The sequence below is a fragment of the Drosophila melanogaster genome, chromosome 2L (assembly GCF_000001215.4).
Source record: "Drosophila melanogaster chromosome 2L".
In the NCBI taxonomy this organism is placed as follows: Eukaryota; Metazoa; Arthropoda; class Insecta; order Diptera; family Drosophilidae; genus Drosophila; species Drosophila melanogaster.
Window position 1 is genome coordinate 6,759,753 of NT_033779.5, and position 18,776 is coordinate 6,778,528.

At 47.3% G+C, this 18,776-nt stretch overlaps 2 protein-coding genes across 12 annotated transcripts; one reads left to right on the forward strand and one right to left on the reverse strand.

Moving 5' to 3' along the window:
- Positions 1 to 76: 76 nt before the first annotated feature.
- On the reverse strand, positions 77 to 13,003 carry LUBEL (Linear Ubiquitin E3 ligase). Of its 9 annotated transcripts, none has more exons than NM_001273228.2 (17): positions 12,800 to 13,003; positions 10,839 to 10,957; positions 10,583 to 10,781; positions 10,382 to 10,518; positions 10,201 to 10,329; positions 9,646 to 9,984; positions 9,094 to 9,375; positions 8,752 to 9,040; positions 7,506 to 8,693; positions 6,834 to 7,261; positions 6,342 to 6,774; positions 2,355 to 6,130; positions 2,017 to 2,283; positions 1,484 to 1,941; positions 1,046 to 1,417; positions 808 to 976; positions 77 to 473 (listed from the first exon to the last, which is right to left on the reverse strand). In NM_001273228.2, the coding sequence occupies exons 2-17, from the start codon at positions 10,890 to 10,892 to the stop codon at positions 438 to 440; spliced, it is 8,556 nt and encodes a 2,851-aa protein (NP_001260157.1). In that variant the 5' UTR covers positions 10,893 to 10,957; positions 12,800 to 13,003; the 3' UTR covers positions 77 to 437. The 9 variants fall into 9 exon arrangements, with proteins under 9 accessions (NP_001260157.1, NP_001260159.1, NP_001260160.1 ...); NM_001273230.2 differs by having other exon boundaries at positions 6,219 to 6,774; positions 9,094 to 9,216; positions 12,800 to 12,862; NM_001273231.2 differs by lacking the exon at positions 12,800 to 13,003 and adding an exon at positions 11,134 to 11,216 and having other exon boundaries at positions 9,094 to 9,216.
- A 1,285-nt stretch (positions 13,004 to 14,288) lies between these two features.
- CG17378 (uncharacterized protein) lies at positions 14,289 to 18,692 on the forward strand. 3 transcript variants are annotated; one of them, NM_135229.3, is made up of 7 exons: positions 14,289 to 15,135; positions 16,079 to 16,142; positions 16,213 to 16,326; positions 16,387 to 17,674; positions 17,748 to 17,842; positions 17,905 to 17,982; positions 18,044 to 18,692. In NM_135229.3, the coding sequence occupies exons 1-6, from the start codon at positions 14,941 to 14,943 to the stop codon at positions 17,979 to 17,981; spliced, it is 1,833 nt and encodes a 610-aa protein (NP_609073.2). In that variant the 5' UTR covers positions 14,289 to 14,940; the 3' UTR covers position 17,982; positions 18,044 to 18,692. The 3 variants fall into 3 exon arrangements, with proteins under 3 accessions (NP_609073.2, NP_723215.1, NP_001260162.1); NM_164710.2 differs by lacking the exon at positions 14,289 to 15,135 and having other exon boundaries at positions 15,960 to 16,142; positions 18,044 to 18,523; NM_001273233.1 differs by lacking the exon at positions 14,289 to 15,135 and having other exon boundaries at positions 15,960 to 16,142; positions 18,047 to 18,223.
- The last annotated feature ends 84 nt before the right edge of the window (positions 18,693 to 18,776 follow it).

Here is an 18,776-nt window from a genome sequence, read left to right on the forward strand (position 1 = left end):
ATTCGAAAGTCCTGGAACCGCCCACAGCAAACAACACTTTCCAAACTAACCATCTGCACATTGTTAGGCACAGGCTGAAAAGCTTAAAATAAATTCTAGAAACGATTGGATTGGATTTTCACATATGCCGCCGTTTATTGGATGCACTCTATTACACGTGCGGATATTCGGTCTGTTGTTTTCCATCTCTTAGTAACTAAACAAAATGGGAAAGGTTTCTGGATGGATAAACGATGAGTGGGTGGGTGTACAATGAAGGTGTATACATGCCATGTCTAATGTCTAACGAACTGTCTAGCACTGAAGTTTGATTCGTGAGTGTGGGTGGGGTGGTGGGTGTATAAAAATGTCTATAAAAGTGCCGCCATAAATCAAAGATATTGGTGAAGAATTGCAATAGTCGTCTGCTTCCAAAACATCACTTGTTCAGATTCTGCTCATGCCGATTTCAGTGGTATATGCTTTTTGATTACCTAAAAGTAAGATCGAGATTGAGAGATTGGAACATTTATAAACATTATCGATTCGACCGCCCAAACTGTTTACAATTAAATAATAATAAAACGAATATCAATTAAGAAGCGTGTGAAATACGTCAGACGGCATGCAAATTTAGTTAGCGGCTGAACGATTTTGTTTTCATTTTATTTGGATTTTTCGGTATCGATCCATCGCCAGGAGCGGCCGCTGAATCATTCGGCAAAAACAAATCGCCCCCGGAACGCATGGAACTCGATTTCCGCGATTAAGGCCAATGAAATAAAAGGAAATCAATTAAGCCATCAACTGATGATAGCCAACACCTACCTCGGAGCACATGTTCTTGTAGATCTCATCGGTGTCCCAGGGTCCTCTCTCCGGCAGAGCGATGCCTCGCCTTCGCAGCTCCTGGACGCAGTCCGTCAGATCAAAGATGGGCAGTGGATCGATGCCAGCCTTGGCAACCTTGCCAGCCAAATACTCTACGTAGTGGGTGCTTAAATGATATAGAAGTATATTGGTTGAAAAATATGATTTTTCGGGGATTTCCCGATATTAAACTTACCGACACATGCCAGCGTGCTTGTCAGGAACTTCCGTGTTGCACACTGTGTCGACTAGTCCTTGCGGCGTCTCCTTTTGCAGCGGGATCGGGCAGCGGGCCTGGGCACGAGCCTTGGACGAACTGCTGGACTCGTCCTTGATCTGCATGGGTTCCGTGTCGAATTTGACGTTTTGCTCCTTGAGCAGGAACTGCAACTGAAGGGGGATTTTATCCCTCAGGTAGAACAGGCAGTTGCGCGGATGATGGGCATGGAGACCGAGCTTGGCACAGTATGTGGACACAGTGCACTTGGCACCCATCATGAAGGGTCGGGCACATCCGTAGCAGAACTCGAATTTGCACTGAGTACAGGTAAAATGCATGCATCCGCCTCTGTATAGGTTGAACATTGAACTTGTAAAAGATACAACATACTGATATTTCTGTATCTGAACATACCTGGCCAGCGAGTATCGGAACTTGCACTTGGGACAGTCGATGCCGTTTTGGGCCAAATGCTCCTGGACACCCTGGGCCTGCAGCTCGGGATCGTTTTCGCGCTTCCATTCCAGATAAGCTTCGCAGCTACTGCCCTCGTGCTGGCGCTCCCAGGGCTTTCGGCACTGGGCACAGGTAACGGATCCACAGTCCGGACAAATCAATCGCTTCTGCTTGGGCCGAGCGAAGAATCCGGACGAGCACTGGATGCACCACTTGAAGTTGGGATCCTGCAGCAGCGAGCGATCGCGCAACTTGCGCTGGAACAGTTCGTGCACATCGTTGTCCAGGATGCTCTTCAGGAAGATGTCCAGGTTGGAGAAGTACTCGAGGTGCTCATCCTCATGCTGAGCCTCGTTGCTCAACTCGGGCAGCTTGCAAAACGGGCAACTGCAATCGTTTATACTGCGATCGGTTATCTGCGAAAGGAAGTTTAAGTGATGGAGCAATTGTCAGACTTTTCATTATCCTTTATGACCACTTAAGCCACTCACCTGTACTGTAAAGTAGCTCTTGGCACACTGCTTGCAGCACTTGTGCAGACACTTTAGCATGGACACCATCTGATTCATGGGATAGCTGTTCATGCAGAGCTCGCACTCCTGCTGGAGCATGGCAATGGCCTGGTCCAGATCGGAGCACTCCCTGGCCGCCCACAGAGCCACGTCTTCCGAGAACTTCATGCTCACCAAGGTGGCGGCTATCTGGGCCTCTGCGATATTGGTCACCAGCTCCTGATCGACGTACTTGCGGGCAAGGATCTAAAATGAGAAAGCAAACGTTCCAAGATGATTATAGTACTTGCTTAGCTAAAAACTTGGCTTGTACACACCGCTGGATCCTCGATTACCGGCTCTTGAACACTAGGATATGCCCGAAAAACGGGCATACTCATCTTACGCTTCAGCTGTTCTGCTTTTTGGGGCTCGGCCAAGTTGGGTTCCTCCTGCTCCTCCTCCGTGGCCGAGGTCTCGTAGTCATCGTCAGAGAAGCAGGTCTCGTGGTATTTCTTCTTTGGGATTCGGGGTTGGGATCGAGGTTTCAACAATGCCGCTGCTGCCGCAGCCGCTGCTCCACTGGTGCTGGGTCCATCGGCCTGATTGGAGTTAAACCTGCTGATGGCATCGTTGATTGACTTCTTGGTGACGGGACTGCTCTTGAGCGGCACTCGGCTGGTTGCAATCGATGAACTCTGCTTCTGGAGGTAGACCTCCTGGATTCGCTTCACGGATGAAATGCCCATAGGGGCCGAGAAGGACTTGGAGCGCAGCGGAACCTTCTTGTTCAAGGGGGTGCTATTCGATTTGTTAGTGGGTTCATTGGTGGGCTTGGGAATCTTACTAACTGTGGACTTGTTTGTTTTAGTCGAACTTGATGTGGAAGGACCTTTGGAGGCAGTTCCACTGTTTGCAGTCTTGCCTTTCATGCTCGGGGTTACCTTTTTAGGTTCTTCCAGTACTGTTTCAACAGGCGGCTCCACGGGTCGCGATTCGGAATCAACAATTGGTGGTGCAGGTGTTATGGGCAGGGCAGTGGGCTCTTCAACGGGAGTAGGCTCAACTTCTGAAGGGATTTCTAGCACAAGCTCAACTGGTTGCTCTGCAGGTCGAGTTTCCGAGTCAGCTATGGGGGGAGCGGACTGAATAGGAATCGCTTCCACCTTGATGTCCTCCTGAACACTTTGAGAAGGCAAGATGGATTCCATTGCAGGGTTCGGCAACTCTGTTTCCAGCCTCGTTCCTGTGGAGGAAACAACCTCAGTGTGTGCGATCGTATCAGTTTCTTGGTTGGTGGGCGTGACTGATAGAGCAGGCGATATGACTGGTTCAATGTCTAGTGGAATTTGTGATTGCAGTGGCTCGTCGTCATCAGCCAGATCCTCATCCTCCTCCATTATGTCCTCTATTTCGGTGCCTTCGTCACCAGTGGAGGCCTCCTCGATGTAGGATGCGTGCTCGTTATAGGTATTACCCTCCTCCCCATCGAAGTCTCCCTCCTCTTCACCCTCGCTGTCGTACCACTCCTCCTCCTCCCCTTCGTCATACTCATCCGAGTATTCATCGGAGTATTCATCCTCATCGGTAGACTCGAACTCATCCATGCTGATCTCATCGCGCATCTGCTTGATCAAACGTTGAGTGTCCTCAACCAGTTCGCTTAGGTTCTGTTTGGCCGGATCTCCAGAGGGTACAAACTCCTTGAGAACAACTTTGGACGTCTCGGATTCACTTGAGTGGGAATCAAGACTTGCGTTGCTTTCGGACTGGGCTATCGAAGATTCCATCTGGGATTCCTCATCCAGCAAGATTACGACTTCATCCTCTGGGGACTTGGTTTCAGCCCGCTGCCCATCGCTATCAAGGCTATAAAGCTCTGCATCGGAAGCGGTTTCATCATGGGGTCTTGTTCCATCGCTACCGCTGAACTCAGGAGCATCTTCGAATACTTCGTCCGAGTCGGTGGGACTGACCGCTACAGCAGTTGCATTCGGACTATGTTCTTCCAGCTCTAAGCCTAAAGGCTGGGTGGCAGGTTCTTCGACAATATTTGTATCCTTTTTGGACTGTGTTTCTTGGCTCACAAGATTAACCTCCTGGTTGTCGGACAACTGTTCGGATTTTGGAGAACTGACTGTTTCCCCTATGGGTACACCTTGTGACGTGGTCTCTTCCCTTTCGATCTCATCATTGGCCGTTGGAGTCCGATTGCTCGACCGACTCTCACTGCGAAGACTGCTGCTGCTCAGGGTTCTTACGGGAATCTTTGAAAGACGCTTCGGACTTTGCTTTTGTTCTTTGGATATTGATGAGGTACTAGGCGCTATATTAATGATTTCTGGAGTGGGTGTAACATCAGTAATTGGTAAAGATATGATGTGTGATGTGTCTTGTATATTAACTTCCTGTGATGTTGGAGATTTGGTTTGTTCTTCGTTTGGAGGGCTGACAATTTCAATGCTTGCTTCTTCTCGAGGGACTTGAAGTGCTTCTGTCGTTTCAGATACTTCGATAGGTATTTCTGGTTCTTGAGGCCCTTCAGATTGTTCTGAAATAGTCGTACTATTTTGTATGGATGTAATTTCTTCGATTGGGTTCGCAGTTGGTTCAGATATGTCCTTCGTTTTTCCCAAATCCTGAATCGCTGGAACTTCTTCGGATCGATTTGAGATGACCTCTATAGTAACATTATCGTTTATATCTGTGGATGTTACGTTTTCCATAGTTTCCAAAGTGTTGCTATTTGTTCCTTCAGATAGTATTTTAAGGGGTGTGCTAGTTTTAGGATCAGATGCAGTAACATCTGACTGAATATTACTTGCAGCAGCACTCAGATCTTTATCTTTGACTGCTTCTGTTTCCTTAGCTGCTGTTTTTGACTCATTTACTTTCTGATCGATATTGTTTGGTAGCTTTGTACGATTGGTTGGTTTTTGGCTTTGCTCGCGGGATCTACCCTTTCTCGATTGCTGGGATCTCTTAGCTCTTCGGTTGGCATCTCTACTCGTGCTTGGCTGGTCATCCGACTGAACTTGTACTTCTGCCACATTCTGCTTAATTTGCAAATTATTTTCAATTGATTTTTGTTTATCACTTTCATTGGCTGTCTGCGAAACTGTTTCACTAATTGTCTCACTTGTAATAACTAATGGTGTTTCTAGTTTTTCCTGCTGGCGAAGTTCCTCATTAACGGTCTCTGGTTGTGTAACTTCTGTATTTTCAATCTTTTGAGCTTCAATGGGTACTTCTGGAGCAGATTCTTCTTGTGCTTTTGCTGTTGGAAGCGAATTGACTGAACTTTCAACCGCTACATCTACAACATCCTCCTTGGGTTGCTCATTAGGAGCCATATAACATTTGTATACTATGCGTTCTGCATCCGTAAGATCGCTGCTTTCCCATTCCGCCTCGTGCCATCGTTCAGTGCCACGATCAAATTCCAACTTGAAGTTGGCTATTTCAGTGGCATAGATAAAACTGGGTTGAACTTCCTCACGAATGCTGGCTTCCCTTAAATTGGGCTTGATGACTTCCTCCATGATGTAGACAGCAGGATCGACACTTGGTGTGGGCTCAGGCTGAGGTTCGAGTAGAGGTTCAGGCTCCTTTGGCTGTTCTGCCTCAATTTTAGCTACCTCTTCCGGTTTCTCCATGAGCTCCTGTTCAACCTGTTGCACCAGGTTGGGCACAATTTCCTGAATGTGTTGCCATACAAAGTTCTTTACATCATCGGTTGACTTATCCTCTGCCGGTCCAGATGGTTTCATTGTGCTAATGGGGCTCTTTGTTAGGATACGCATTATCTCCGGATCCGTTTCGTACTCCAGTTCCGGCTTTCCCTTGAATGTGTCCAGCATGGTCTCGATGGAACGTAGAACCTCCTGGTTCTGCTTGGCCTGGTTCTGTTCCATGTTGCCAATGAGTATCTCCAGGTTCTTCAGGGTGCTGTCCTCCATCTGATAGGGACTGGGTGTGGCATAGGTGGATTTGACGGGGCTCTCGTCGGTGCGGGGTTGGTCGAAAGGATTGGCTTGGGCGGGGCTGGGACTTTGCCCAGCCAACGGAGGCTGCAGGCAGTCCAAGGCGTGTGTGTTCAAGAAGTCATGGATATCTGTATTGGCAAATGAATGCGCGGGGGGAGAGATAAAAATGGGACATTATGGCACTGCGATTGACTGATGCACGATCTACAAACTAACCCGACTTGGTGTCTATGGCCACGCCACTCTCATTCTCAACGCCATTCGGCGAGCCCCAGATGCGCATTAGAAATGGCTTGAGTTGCGTGCGATTCAGCTCCACCAGCGCCTGCTCCACATTACCTTGGTGCGCAGTCAGCGCGTTGACAATGTCATCGCGCAGGAAGTTTCCCTTGGCCGCCAGTTTCCTGTACTTCTGCTGCCTCTGTTGGATGCAGTCAGCCACCGCCTGCCACACATTTCCCCCCGAGTTGCGCAATGCCTCGCGTGCTTCGTTTTGGGACACAGTTCCGATCGTGTTTTCACCCCTCTCCTGTCCGTACTTGGTTGACAAACTCTGCACCGTCTGCACCAGCTTGTGCCAGTTCTCGCGCAGCCACTGAATCGGATGAGTCTCCGGGGAGCAGTACTTAAGGGCAGCTTCCAGTTCCTCAACCGTAAACTTGTACAGCTCCAGTTCTTTCAGTATGATGTGCATTTCCGTTTCCGGATCTCTGGCCGGCTCATGCTTGACTCCGAATGTCTCATGCGGCATATCGAAAGGTGAAGATACTTGCTGTAACACATGGATCCGTTGGATTATGTCAACTATCAAGTATTGCCATAGATACTTACAAGCTGCAGCATGCGTAGCTCGTTTATGAAATTGGGTCTTTTGGTGACCAGACCGGCACTATATGGATCCAATCCAAAGCCGTCGTGATACCTCAGGTCATTGGCACTCCGATAACGTTCACTCTCCTGTTGCAGCTGGGAATTGCTGCGATAGTGCGGACGTCGCTCCATCTTGTTTGGTTCTGGAGTCGTGAAGCGGTCAGGAACAACGGGGATGATCTCTTCTTGCTTTGTATTGAAGGGCAGAGCGTCGTAGGTCTGTGTGGAAATGCTTTGTGGAGGCGGGGAGGTTCCCATCTCCACAGCTGCTATTTCCCGGGGAGGAGTCCCACCACAGGCCGTGGAGACCTTCTGAGCCTTCTTGAGTACCTGCTCCGCCTGCGCCTGTATGCTCTCATCCAGAGTATTCCAAATGTTTTCAACGGACTCTGGAACGATACGGATGAGAGCATTAGCTTTTGGGGGAACGGGATCGGGGTCACCAACGGATTGAAATCAAACAAACGGAATGCGGCTTGGGTTATGGTTCTCTTTTGTATTTCGTTTCCATAAATGCGTTAATTGTAGGCTTACAGTTGATGGCTCTATTAGTGTACTAACTAGGTATAGTCTTTGGTGGTTGGGCTTAGGTCTTTGTGCCTTCGAAAAATGAGATTCTCTTTTGTATCCTACCTTTGTGCAGAAGACTCTTGGCCAGCGAGTTATCGGATTCATTTTCCGACGAAGTTTTCAGTGTGGATTTCGATGGTGTCTTGATAGGAATACTGGAGGTGGTCTTGGAGTTTACAGCTGGCGACGCTTTTGAGCTAGACGTGGAGTTGGTGTGAGTAGTCTTCGAAAGAGCAGCAACGGATTTCTGACTGGGTTGTTGGCTCTTTGTAGTAGGCTTTTGCACTGGCTTAGTTTCCGTCTTGGAAGACGCCTTGATATTGTTAGACTTTTCAGCTGGAGGCTGTGGTTTTTCCTCTACCTTTTTGGCCTTGTTGGGCTGCACTGGAGGTTTGCTGGGCGTCTTGCAGCATATGGAGCAGATCTTGATGTTGGGCTCGTTCACAAACGTGCAGAACTCGCATTCCCATTCGTGGTCTGGGGTAGAAGGTGGTGGGCCGAGATCATCAGCCCCAATCTCGTCAGGAACTTCCTGGGGATCGGGTGCTGTTTGAGCCTCAGCCTCACTCTCTGAGGCGGTTACCTCTTCGACCACTTCCTCGTATTCCGAGGCACTCTCTTCATGGGCTGGTGGCACCACCACCTTTTGCACCACCGCTGCCGCCTGTGTATTCTCGTCCTTCATCTCCGGCTTGCGTTTTGGCTCAGCCTTCTTCGAGGATTTGTGCTGATCGGCTTCTTGGAGCTTCTGCTGAATTTTAGCTTGAACCAAGGCCCGAGCACCCGATCCCTCAGACTCCAGATCGGAGTAAATGCGACTGGTTCTGGCCGAGTCCGTTGCTGTTTTGTTTCTGGTAAGGGTTCCCTCATTTTCCCGTCGCTCCGGTAGCCACTCACTCTGCACGGACTTGGCAATGGATCCCCGACGATTCCGCATCTTGTGATGCACCTGATCGCCGTCCAATTCATCGCTGGCTATGAGTTGGGAGGCACTGGACAGGCGCCTTTGGCGGGGCTGGATATGGTTTTGGTGATGCTGGGAGCGCGAGGCACTAGTCATGCCCGAGCGATTGGACACCAAAGATCTGCGGTCATCCTGGTCGGAGTCCTCGTCATCCGTAAGTTCGTCATCCACGTAGCTATTGCGCTTGCGACGCAAGGACATCGATTTGCGGCTGGGTGTTGGTGATGCAGCGTACCGGGAACGGGATGCAGCTCTGGAGGCAGCTGAAGGTGGCATTCCCATGACACCTGCGCATTTAAAGTGCAATATGTAAATTAAAATATAACTAATAGTGCCTCATTTTACCTGGATGCATCATGGGATAGCCTGGTGCTCCTGGATACACATTGGGCATCATACCACGCTGGGTCATAAACACTGGTGGCGGATAGTGTGGATGATGTTGCTGCGACATGTAACCCGGTCCAACGTTCAGGGACAGATTGGAGTTGTTGAATTGCTGTTGGGAGCCGAACTGTGACCACTGATCGGGATGCTGGTGCTGAGGAAGTGCTTGGTGCGGATGCTGTGCCCAGCCAGGATGCTGCTGACTCTGTTGACATCCAGCGCAGTTTAGCTGCGCCAGGGATTGGGCCTGCAAGCGGGATGGTATCTTAGTTTCTAAGGGAGCATGAAACTCTAACTCACCTGCTGGATGCGCTGATTGGCGAGCCAGGCACCTCCGTTTTGGGCCTCGGACAGTGGTCGACGTGGATTCGAGTTGAGATTGAACACCGATGTGCTCATCTGTCGCCGCTGGGCGCCGGCCGCCTGTCGTTGTTGGAGCAGCAAGGAATTGTGAAATTGTGAGTCATCCGAGAGATCGAAATGGGATGAGTTCAGGCCGGATGACATGCTGCCGGAACGAAAATGCGAGGGCGATGGTGAAATGTTTGACCAGTGCTCGAAGCCGGCTTCATTCGACAAATGCTGCGCTTGGGAAATGACCAACGAGAAACGGAAAAAGAAAGAGAGAGAGAGAGAGGAAAGGGAGAAACGACACATGACGAAACGAGACGAGACGATACGATACGAAGTGCAAGGATCAAATACTATCAAGGATCAATGATTAATAAATTAACATTTCATTTACAATTATAACTGATCCTTGACACAATTTTCGCCGAGCAAAGACAATACGATACACTCAGTGATGAGGGGACTCGTACGATTGTGATTCGGGGTCAACGGGTCACTCACCTGTTCGCTGTTGGCGCTCAGATCCTGGCGAGCCTTCTGTTGGCGGTACCGCTGCTGCAGAATGGCCATGCGGTCCAGCGTGGCGCTGGCCTTGCTCTTGATCTTCTCCAGCTGCACCGACGGCGGTCGCTGGATGGTGTCGAACACGGACTTGGGGGTGCCCGATCTGGAAGATCCCCCGCCCTCGCTGCGCGGTGGATCGGGCAGTGGTCGGTTGTTCATCTGGTTGGCAGAGCTGGTGGCAATTGGTGGCACTGGGGGCGTGGCCCCGCCACCGAGCGATCCCCGCCAGCCGCCCAGCGACTTGTGCGAGGGCGTGGGCGAGGGCGGCGGCAGCATCTGGAAAAGAGTCGGGTTGGGTGCCATTTCGTATGGGTATTCGGGTAACAATTGAAAAAGTATGTCTGGATCGCTGTTTCTACAATTTTGGTCGGGCGTTCTGGTTGTAAGGACTCTTTTATTGAAGCATTCAAATTGAAGTTTACAAACTTGGTACTACGTGTAGCCCATGAAGGAGCCTTTCTTACGGGTCTAGGAGATCGTGCAGTGGCGTACCTGATCCTTGCGGCCCAGAAACGGTGTCAAAAGGCCTCGTTTGCTGCGTCGTGGAGGTGCCACTGGTGGTGGTGCCCCACCACCGGCCTGTGCCTTTGGCGGAATCGGCGGTGTGCCCTGCTCCACAGCCTGCAAAACGAAGTTCTTAAGTTCAAATTCATAATGGATCGGGAGAACTTACCTTTCTCATGTGCTGCTTACGTTTGGGATGCTTGTGGAACATGTCGTCGCAGGAGGCGCAAAAGATTTGGCCGGCGCACTCGGCACAGGTTACCCAGGGATTCTGGGAACCGCACAAGGTGCACTTTAGTTTGTTATCTGCAAGTGATAATTATCTCTGGTAGTATTTTAAATAAGTGGAATATATAAAAAGGTTGCCCACCTGGTGTCTTGGTTCTGATCACTGTGGTCTTCATCGGTTCGTTGGAGTACTGCTGGCTGGAGAATTCGATGATCTCGTAGTCCGGCTCGGGAGTGCTCTTCGCCTTGGGCGGCAGAGCAGGCGCCTTGGGAAGACCACCAGCCACACCGTTTGGTGGCGTGGGTGGCGGTTTGGGCCCAATGCGGTCATTTGCCTCCATCTGAAATGGGTAATTAGTGCAATTGGATATTGACTGGCAAACTGGATATTGGCTTACCACCCAGGAGGGCATGGTGCGAACATTCTTGTTTAGCAACTGGTGGGTCGTCATCTTGGTCGATTTTTTCGTCTGGGTTTTGCCGTCACTTAATCGTCTTTTTGCGCTTGATTGGTTTTCTATTTCATCGAAATACGTAAGCAGCAAAATATTAATATTATTATAATTATTTATAGATCGCAAATACCCTGTGCCATATTTTCGCCCAACCGCAGCCACTTCAAACGACTTCAAATTCAATTAAGCAAAGTGCCAGAAAATGCGAATTATGAATGCATATTTTTAGCTGGCTCACCCAAATTCCGAAGCCAATGACCAAAATGCAGTTTCGTGGATGCCGTGCACAAAACTAAACGCTGCCACAGTTCGATCGCGAATAAAAACGCTAAATGTAGTCGAAAATATCTTTCGGTGCATAGAAAACAAAAATTGAAAAATGTATATATTTTGGCATAACATTTTCGGTCTTGTTTATTTATGAAATCATGCGAAAGAGGGAAGTGCTGTTTTGTGACTCAATCGACTCATTCTGTCAACGCGGCTAAGTGGCTGAGATGCCAAGAAAATTGCAAAAGAGATTAGACTAGGGAGAAGAATTCGAATTTGAAAATAGTTCTCAAAAGTTTCGAATAGAAGAGTATTTCATGTAAATGCTTGAAAATAAAAGCGAGCGAATAAAACTAACAGAGAGAGGGAAAATATTGACTAAAAGCTGAGCGAATATGCATTTGGTAATGACGCAGGTGGCCAAATCGTTGCCAAATAGTTTAAATTAAATAATGGCCTAAACAACATAATAATTCCATTAGTAAAGGTATTTCAAATGCTGACTTTAGTATATATTTTAAGTTTACTATAATTGCGTCCAAGGCATCAAACTTTTCAACTCAAAGGGCAACGCACCGGTAAAAGTTATATGTATATAACTAAATATTTCATATATAATTAACTTATTAGATATCTATGTTTCTTCATGTTTTATGAAATGTGTATCTATGATACCAAGGAATCATTTATCTCTTGCATATTCTTGTAAGTTAAGATTGAATGTTAATTAAACTTTTTAATATACATATCTGCACTTCAAAGTTTTCCTTACTACATTTTATATTCCTGATACTTTGAGACAATTTCCCGTTTATTGAATATGTTTTATATCTCAATAATATCTTTTAGAGCATATATTAATCCAGCAGCTCTGGCATATTTTCCACGCACTAGTTAAGTGCGTAACGAGCCATAAAATTTATCCATAAATTTCGGAGTCGCGACGCCTCAGCCAGCATAGCAAAAATCAAGCCACACTGTTCTCTCGCATTGCGTATACGCAACGTGTTCGCTGGGCCTGCACTCCCGTGTCTGTTGCGCTATTTTTGAAACCATCCGCAGCCACTCCATACATTTGCCCCGAAATTGTGTCACACTGTGCAGCAATATTTATGAAAGCCGCCTGCAGTGGTGGGAGGGGCATGGCCCGGTGCCACCTCAATCCCGCCCAGAAGATCGGCCTGCTCCGTGCGGCGACTTCGAGTGGCAAGTGGCCTGGCAAGAGGCAAACGCAACGCTGACTCACAGACACAGACTCACGCGGCGAGGGAAAAAGTTTTATTTTTATAGGAGAACGAACGGTGGGAACTATTTTTAAACATTTCTTTGGCTTGCCTATATTTGCGTTTTTTTTTTTAGTTCACAGTTTTTCATTATTTCAAATTGGCAAATTAGCTTAAAAAATTTGATTTAATTTTGTATACTTTATTTTACGCTTTGATTGTTTATCCCGGCCAATGCCTTGAACTTTCCCATGGAGAGCGTTCTCCGCGTTTAAAATTAGCTGAGTTTTATATTTAGAACACTTGAGATCGATTTAATTGCGGTGTGATTTTAAATTGGCTTTTGAACTTTCGTAATGGATTCGATCGACCATGAACGGTTGGATATCCGCGAAATCAGAGGTCACTTACATAATTCGATTTCACTTGACGCGTCTTGCCGCACTCAAAACTGCCACTGCCAGCTGGTAGCACATGAATATATATATATATATATATATATATATATATATATATATATATATAGGGATATATATATTTTCCTGATATCTAGCCACAGCGCGACATGAAAATTCAGCTACGGTCTCGTTCGACGATCGTCTCCCAGCGAACTGAAATCTCAATCAGATTCTAAACAGCACTTTTACTGCAGTCCGCGGTCCCCAGTCGTCGCCCGAGTAGGAGGAAGTCAACGCAGATCTATGTGCTCCTCTGGTCTCGTCTGGTACGGTTTCCCCCTGGTGATCCCCTCAATCCTCGATCAGTCGCATCTCTTTCCTATTTTCAGCATTTTCGCGTTGTTTTATAAATACATCGTTTTCGAGCGGCATAGAACATTTTGACTGCGAGACGCCGTCGCGTGTGTGAATATCATTAATTCTCGAATATATATCATTCTCAGCTATTTGTTGTTAAACATTTTACGTTGTTATACGGAACTGATTACTTGTTGCGTTTCTTTTTCATGAATGAAAATATGACAATTGTATCGAATTGATGTCCTGCGATCTGATCGACTATTGAACTTTATGGCGTACCTACATATATCATTACCAAAGTTCAAGTTCAATGGAATTTCAGATAACATAAATATTTCCGCATTAATTCTTATTATTTATCTAATATTTTATCCAAAAAACCGTGGCGCCTGGGGAAAGCGCTGAATCGTTCATCGGGATACACGCCAGCTATAATTATGATTTATGAAAAACAAGTATCTGAAGGGATCTCCCGCAGTTTAGCCTTGAACAAATTCTGCACATTTAATGCTAACAATAAAGAAGAACATCTATTAATTTTGGATCGAACAAATGGTATCAGCAATAAAAGCATCGCCATGGGCCACCTGCTGCCGGCCGGAGGTGCAAATCGAGTGGCAATTTCGATGGATGGACGATGGATGGGAATTATGGAATTAAAGCCTCCGTGGGTGGGTCCATTTTCGGTTTTCCTAGCTAGCTGGTCTAAAAATAAATACAATGCATAATAAATTGGCTGCGCGACAAAGTCAAAGTTCGACAATTGCCGGCACGCACATTTTCGGTTGGGAGACCATTTGCCCACCATCCTGCAAAAATGGGTGGGCCGCCCACGCAGTGACCTTGCCGCGTTTGACGCAAGCCGATGTTTTCAGGATCAGCTGACTGTCAGCTGTATGTAAACAAGTTAAAATGCCGGGTTCCTCTCCTTCGGCCACTGCAAAGCATTCGGGAAGCTTTCCCATGAGCGCTTGTGTAGAAATCGCGCGCCATTTTCCGGCCGAGCTTTTCCCGAGCAATATTCTATTCGAAGTGGCATGTAGATATTATGTAGATTTTCTTGCAATCGATAACAGCTGCGAACGTAAAGCCCTTCGAATGTTAACGAAACCCCTGAGTTTTGGCCAGCATTTTCCGGCTGCATTCGCGAAATGTTCGCTGCAGGCAATGGACGCGAGTGGAAAACTCAAAGGAAAATATTTACGGTTAGCCTGCCGCCATCGTGTTGCGTGTACAAAAGGGGCGTGTGCGTGCGCTAGTGTGTGTGAGAGAGTGTGTAGTTGTGGGCCAGGGGAATTGAGAATTTACTAGTAGTATCCCAGTTGGGCGCTCAAGCAGTACGTGCGAAAAATTAAGCGTTAAAAAAGTGCCTTTATAATTTACCGATTATCCTGACATTACTTTGCCCTATACTAGTTTAGTAGCCCAAAAACCTACGATCATTCAATCAGGTATATATTTAAAACAAAAGAAGCTGAGTGTTTGCTTAGCAAAAAGTTGCATAAATTGGCAAAAATAATAATGAAAATTAATCAAAAAGGGTGACGAATTTAAGGTACAAGAATTTAAGCTTGCAAAGTACATGAAGTGCGCCAAAAAAACTGCAGTGCAATGTTCACCTTCACCCAGTGTGTATGACATGCAGGCAAATGAAAAATCGATACCAGAAGCATCAGCAGTTGCAACGCTCTACGACCGCTCCCAATTAGCCACAAGGAACTGCATCATCGCGCAGCAGGTCCCTTGAGCCCGAACATCGTACTTCCAGTGGACTTGGGGCAGGACACTATCTCCATGGTGGATGCCAAGCCGCAGCCACCCACTCCGGGCGCAATGCCTGGAACGGGAACACCGCCGGGCGGATTCGCCGGCGAGCGATCGAAGATCAAACTGTTCATGGAACGGACGCCCAGCATTGGAGCCCTCAAGTCCAAGTTCCTCACCGTGCTGGGCAACAGCAACGAGCTGCTCAACGGAATATCGAACAAGGTATGACTACAACTAGTGATGACAGCGTGAGCAGCGTGGTAAAAGATACAAATACTACAAGGGTCATGGTAGTACTAATTAGGGATTAGTTACTAAAGATTGTTTTAAACCTGGCACTAAGTTACGTTAGCTGGTTATTACTTTGTTAAGATGCTATGTAGGATTCATTACATAAAATACCATAGACATATTTCATGGACTCACGAGTGACTGTGGGTCACGCATACCTCTAGGGCTCAGTTGGGGCAGCCTTGGTAATGAACGCGACAAGAGGTGCTTGCTGGTGGTTGCGGGGGGAAAGGGGATTGTGTGTGGGTTCTGTCTATGCTGCAAAAGCAGAAGCAACTGACACTTTGATGCTTTTGTTGTGCCGTTGTGTTTGTTCTTGCTATTTCCGCTTTGCTGCTGCACTCGGTTGACCTTCAGTGGGGAGGCCCGAATCCCAATCCCAGTCAGCGCTTGGGGCATGTGCCGGCTATGGATGGGGCTAGAAATGCAAAAAGGGGGGGGGGGGGTACATTCTCTGCTGCTCCGCTTGTACTTGACTTTCTCTCGCTTCGGGCTCGGCAGCCTTGTCCTTGATTGAAATTAATTATATTTGCAGCAGCCGAGAAGAAGGAAGGCGTGCAGCCTTCGATATTTCTAAAGCTATGTTTTCCTTGGATTATCAATCATTCAGAACTGTGTGTTAAGTAATCATTGCAGATTTTTAAATTGCATTTATCATGCTTCTAATGTATGATACGAACCACTTGTAGGAGTTCCAAAACTTAGCGGAATCCTTTTATAGCAGGTAGAAACCTTTTCAAAATACGTCAGGCAGTTGTAAATCAAACTGACTCAATTAGGCCTCAGATATATACATATTCGAAAGTATATTCAGTACACCCCACATATGATCGACTTTCTTTTGAAATGCGCCTTTTACTTTGTTTACGTACAGCTGACCCTGAGCAGCAGTTCCAGCGACTCTGATTACTGCGATGACGATGAAGATATACCCAAGTGTGAGTACTGCGAAGTACCATAGATACAAACGAATACAGTTTGGGCATACAATATGATTTTACTTCACAGTTGACGAGAGCATTGATTATACCAAGATCGACTTCGAAGGACGACGTGTGAAGGCGCGACGAGCTCACGAGGAGATCATCTCAGGACGATATCGTCAGCCCAATTTGGCACCGAGTAAGTACAACACAACTACAAACCAAATCATCGGAGTCCTATATTTCAACTCATTTTTAGGGCCACGTCTGGAACCATCACGTGGGCGTCATGCGGCCAGCAAACTGGGTGCACCCCTTCGCTCCAGCTCCGGCTCCTCGAGCAGCTCCAGCAGCAGCGACGACAGCAGCTCTGTATCCCTGCCCGAGCATATGGCCAATCGTTCTCATGACGTGAGCAGCACCACACGCTCGGATTCCATAGAGTCGCGTCACTCCGGCGGATATGAGAGGGCCAGGGCAATCGCAGGAGCCCGTCGCAGCGAGATGGACATGCAAAAGGATGTCCAGAGGATCGGCGAAGTGGGCGACACTGTGCCGCCGCACATAGATGTTCAGCCGCCGACGGAGGCGGGAGCGGGATCCGGAGGACGGCAGCAGTGGGCGGGCGGAAGCAACTCGATGCGCCTTCCGTCGCGCAGTCGCGCCTCGAACAGCAGCACTCTGACCAGCCTGCGCGATGAGCCGGATCAGCTATTGGCCAGCCCCAGCATGGAGTCCACCGACTGGCGGCACTTTATCCGATCGGAGTCGCAGAACTCGGTGCCCTCATGGGCTTCCTCCATCAGCCTGGATTGCCGAGCGGGCGAGGAACCGGTCAAGGAGTTTATGAAGCACTTTACCGCTCTGCTATTTGGCGGATCTCCGGGAGCCGTTGATCTTGAGCTGAAGTCGGAGTTTGGCGTATTGCTGCGTCTGGAGATCGGTCGACTGTGGTTCACCCGCTTTCTCACCGAGCAGCGCCACAAGTCCAAGCGACTGGACTCGGTCACGTTCGGCAGTCTGGCCCAATACTTTGCACTGGCCCTGTTTGAGTGCAGCGAGTGCGAGGATTATGGCCCGGCTGCGGTACTGATGAACCTCTGTTTCCTTTTCTACCACGAGGTCGAGGTGCCCGGCTGCGATCCTTATCGCGAGTACCTGTTCTCCTCGCTGCGCCAGCAACCCATCTGGCAGCAGGCGCGGTTCTGGAACGCAATCTTCCACGACGGCATGCAGGCGGAACGGGAGCATCGGGGTCAGAGCCAGATGAGGCGCCAAAAGCGTCGACAGCAGAAGCAGCAGCAACGGCAGGCAGCTGCCGGAGCAGGATCAGGAGCGGGAACTGCAGATGGCCCGCCTACCAAGTCGCAGCGCAAACAGGGCGGCGACTCCTCCTCCAGCTCCTCGCATCAGGCGGCACAGTCGGGCACTCCGGCGGCTCAAGCCTGCACTGGTTCCATTCCAGCCAACCGGAGGCCCAGCAAGACCAGTCTCACCCAGGCGCATTCGCTTCGGGACCAGGAGGACATTGCATTTCGGCAGCTTGGGTGAGTTCTTCTTGATTCTGGAAATGTTTCATTTTTCCAAAGTGTTTATTATGGAATACACACTTATCCACAGGGCATTGACGTGCAATATGCACTCACTGGGGACATCCCAGGAATTGTGCCTTGACTTTCTGAAAAAGAACGTGGTGGCCCATAACCTATCCAAGGGTAAAAGCATCTAAAGTTTTCTAAATTATTGGAGTAACTAATATAGATTTCAATTCATCCAGATAAAGCCAAACTAATCAGAGACAATATATATCGAATGTACCATGAGACGCAACTTTGGGGAGCTCGACACGCCTGAGGTGATTTAACAGCTATCAATTAATTAATTAATTGCTAACCCTTTTTTTTCTTAATTCACAGCAGTAACAATTGTAAAAGTACCTAACAAAATCGAGTTTCAATCTTCGTCTCAACTAAAGCTAAACTTTTGTCTTAAGTCAGCCGACACCTCGAAACTAATCCTAACTAAAGTAGCAGATCAATGAAGTTTTATCTGAAATCTGGTGTTTTTACTCGCGTTGTCGTAACCGTAAAGATATTAATACGATAGTCATTCTTGTAACTGGATTTGAAATATAATGAATGTATGGGGAAATGCTTGTATTTATTTTAACATCTATAAAGACGAATATTATATAATGTTGTTAATAAATTGGGATTTCTAAAGACGTCATCGTTCAATTTTCAACGTAGCTAAACAAATTGGAATCGCATATCAAAATTAAGTTTGGAATCAAAACCAGTTACAAGAACATCCGTACTGCGAATGATAAGAGGGCACTTTAACCAATACTGTACGTGTATCCATAAATTGTGATAATAATATTTTGTGATTACTTTATATAGACCTAAATACTATGAAATTATGCAGTGCATATAGTTAAAATATCGCAGTTTAAATTGTTACAAATCAAGATCAATAACTATGCTATAACTATGTTTGTAATGAAAGAGATAATATTTCGCAATTGTTTAATACATTCAAATTAATAAAAGTCTAACGAAATTCAAAAAAATTTAATTAAAATTATTATAAAATAGTTTTTCTTTCAACACGTCCGCCTAAAAGTAGGTAATTGATTTTTAAGAAGGA

What these genes read in the sequence shown, in the direction of transcription:
- LUBEL (NM_164709.4), bottom strand. Translation starts at nt 10,892, where the DNA reads ATGACGACCCACCAGTTGCTAAACAAGAATGTTCGCACCATGCCCTCC. An exon ending in CTATCCCATGATGCATCCAG is followed by an intron (nt 8,694 to 8,751) that starts GTAAAATGAGGC and finishes TTAAATGCGCAG; the next exon opens with GTGTCATGGGAATGCCACCT. An exon ending in GGCCATAGACACCAAGTCGG is followed by an intron (nt 6,131 to 6,218) that starts GTTAGTTTGTAG and finishes TTGCCAATACAG; the next exon opens with ATATCCATGACTTCTTGAAC.
- CG17378 (NM_135229.3), top strand. Translation starts at nt 14,941, where the DNA reads ATGGTGGATGCCAAGCCGCAGCCACCCACTCCGGGCGCAATGCCTGGA. An exon ending in CGATGAAGATATACCCAAGT is followed by an intron (nt 16,143 to 16,212) that starts GTGAGTACTGCG and finishes TTTACTTCACAG; the next exon opens with TTGACGAGAGCATTGATTAT. An exon ending in TCAGCCCAATTTGGCACCGA is followed by an intron (nt 16,327 to 16,386) that starts GTAAGTACAACA and finishes ACTCATTTTTAG; the next exon opens with GGCCACGTCTGGAACCATCA.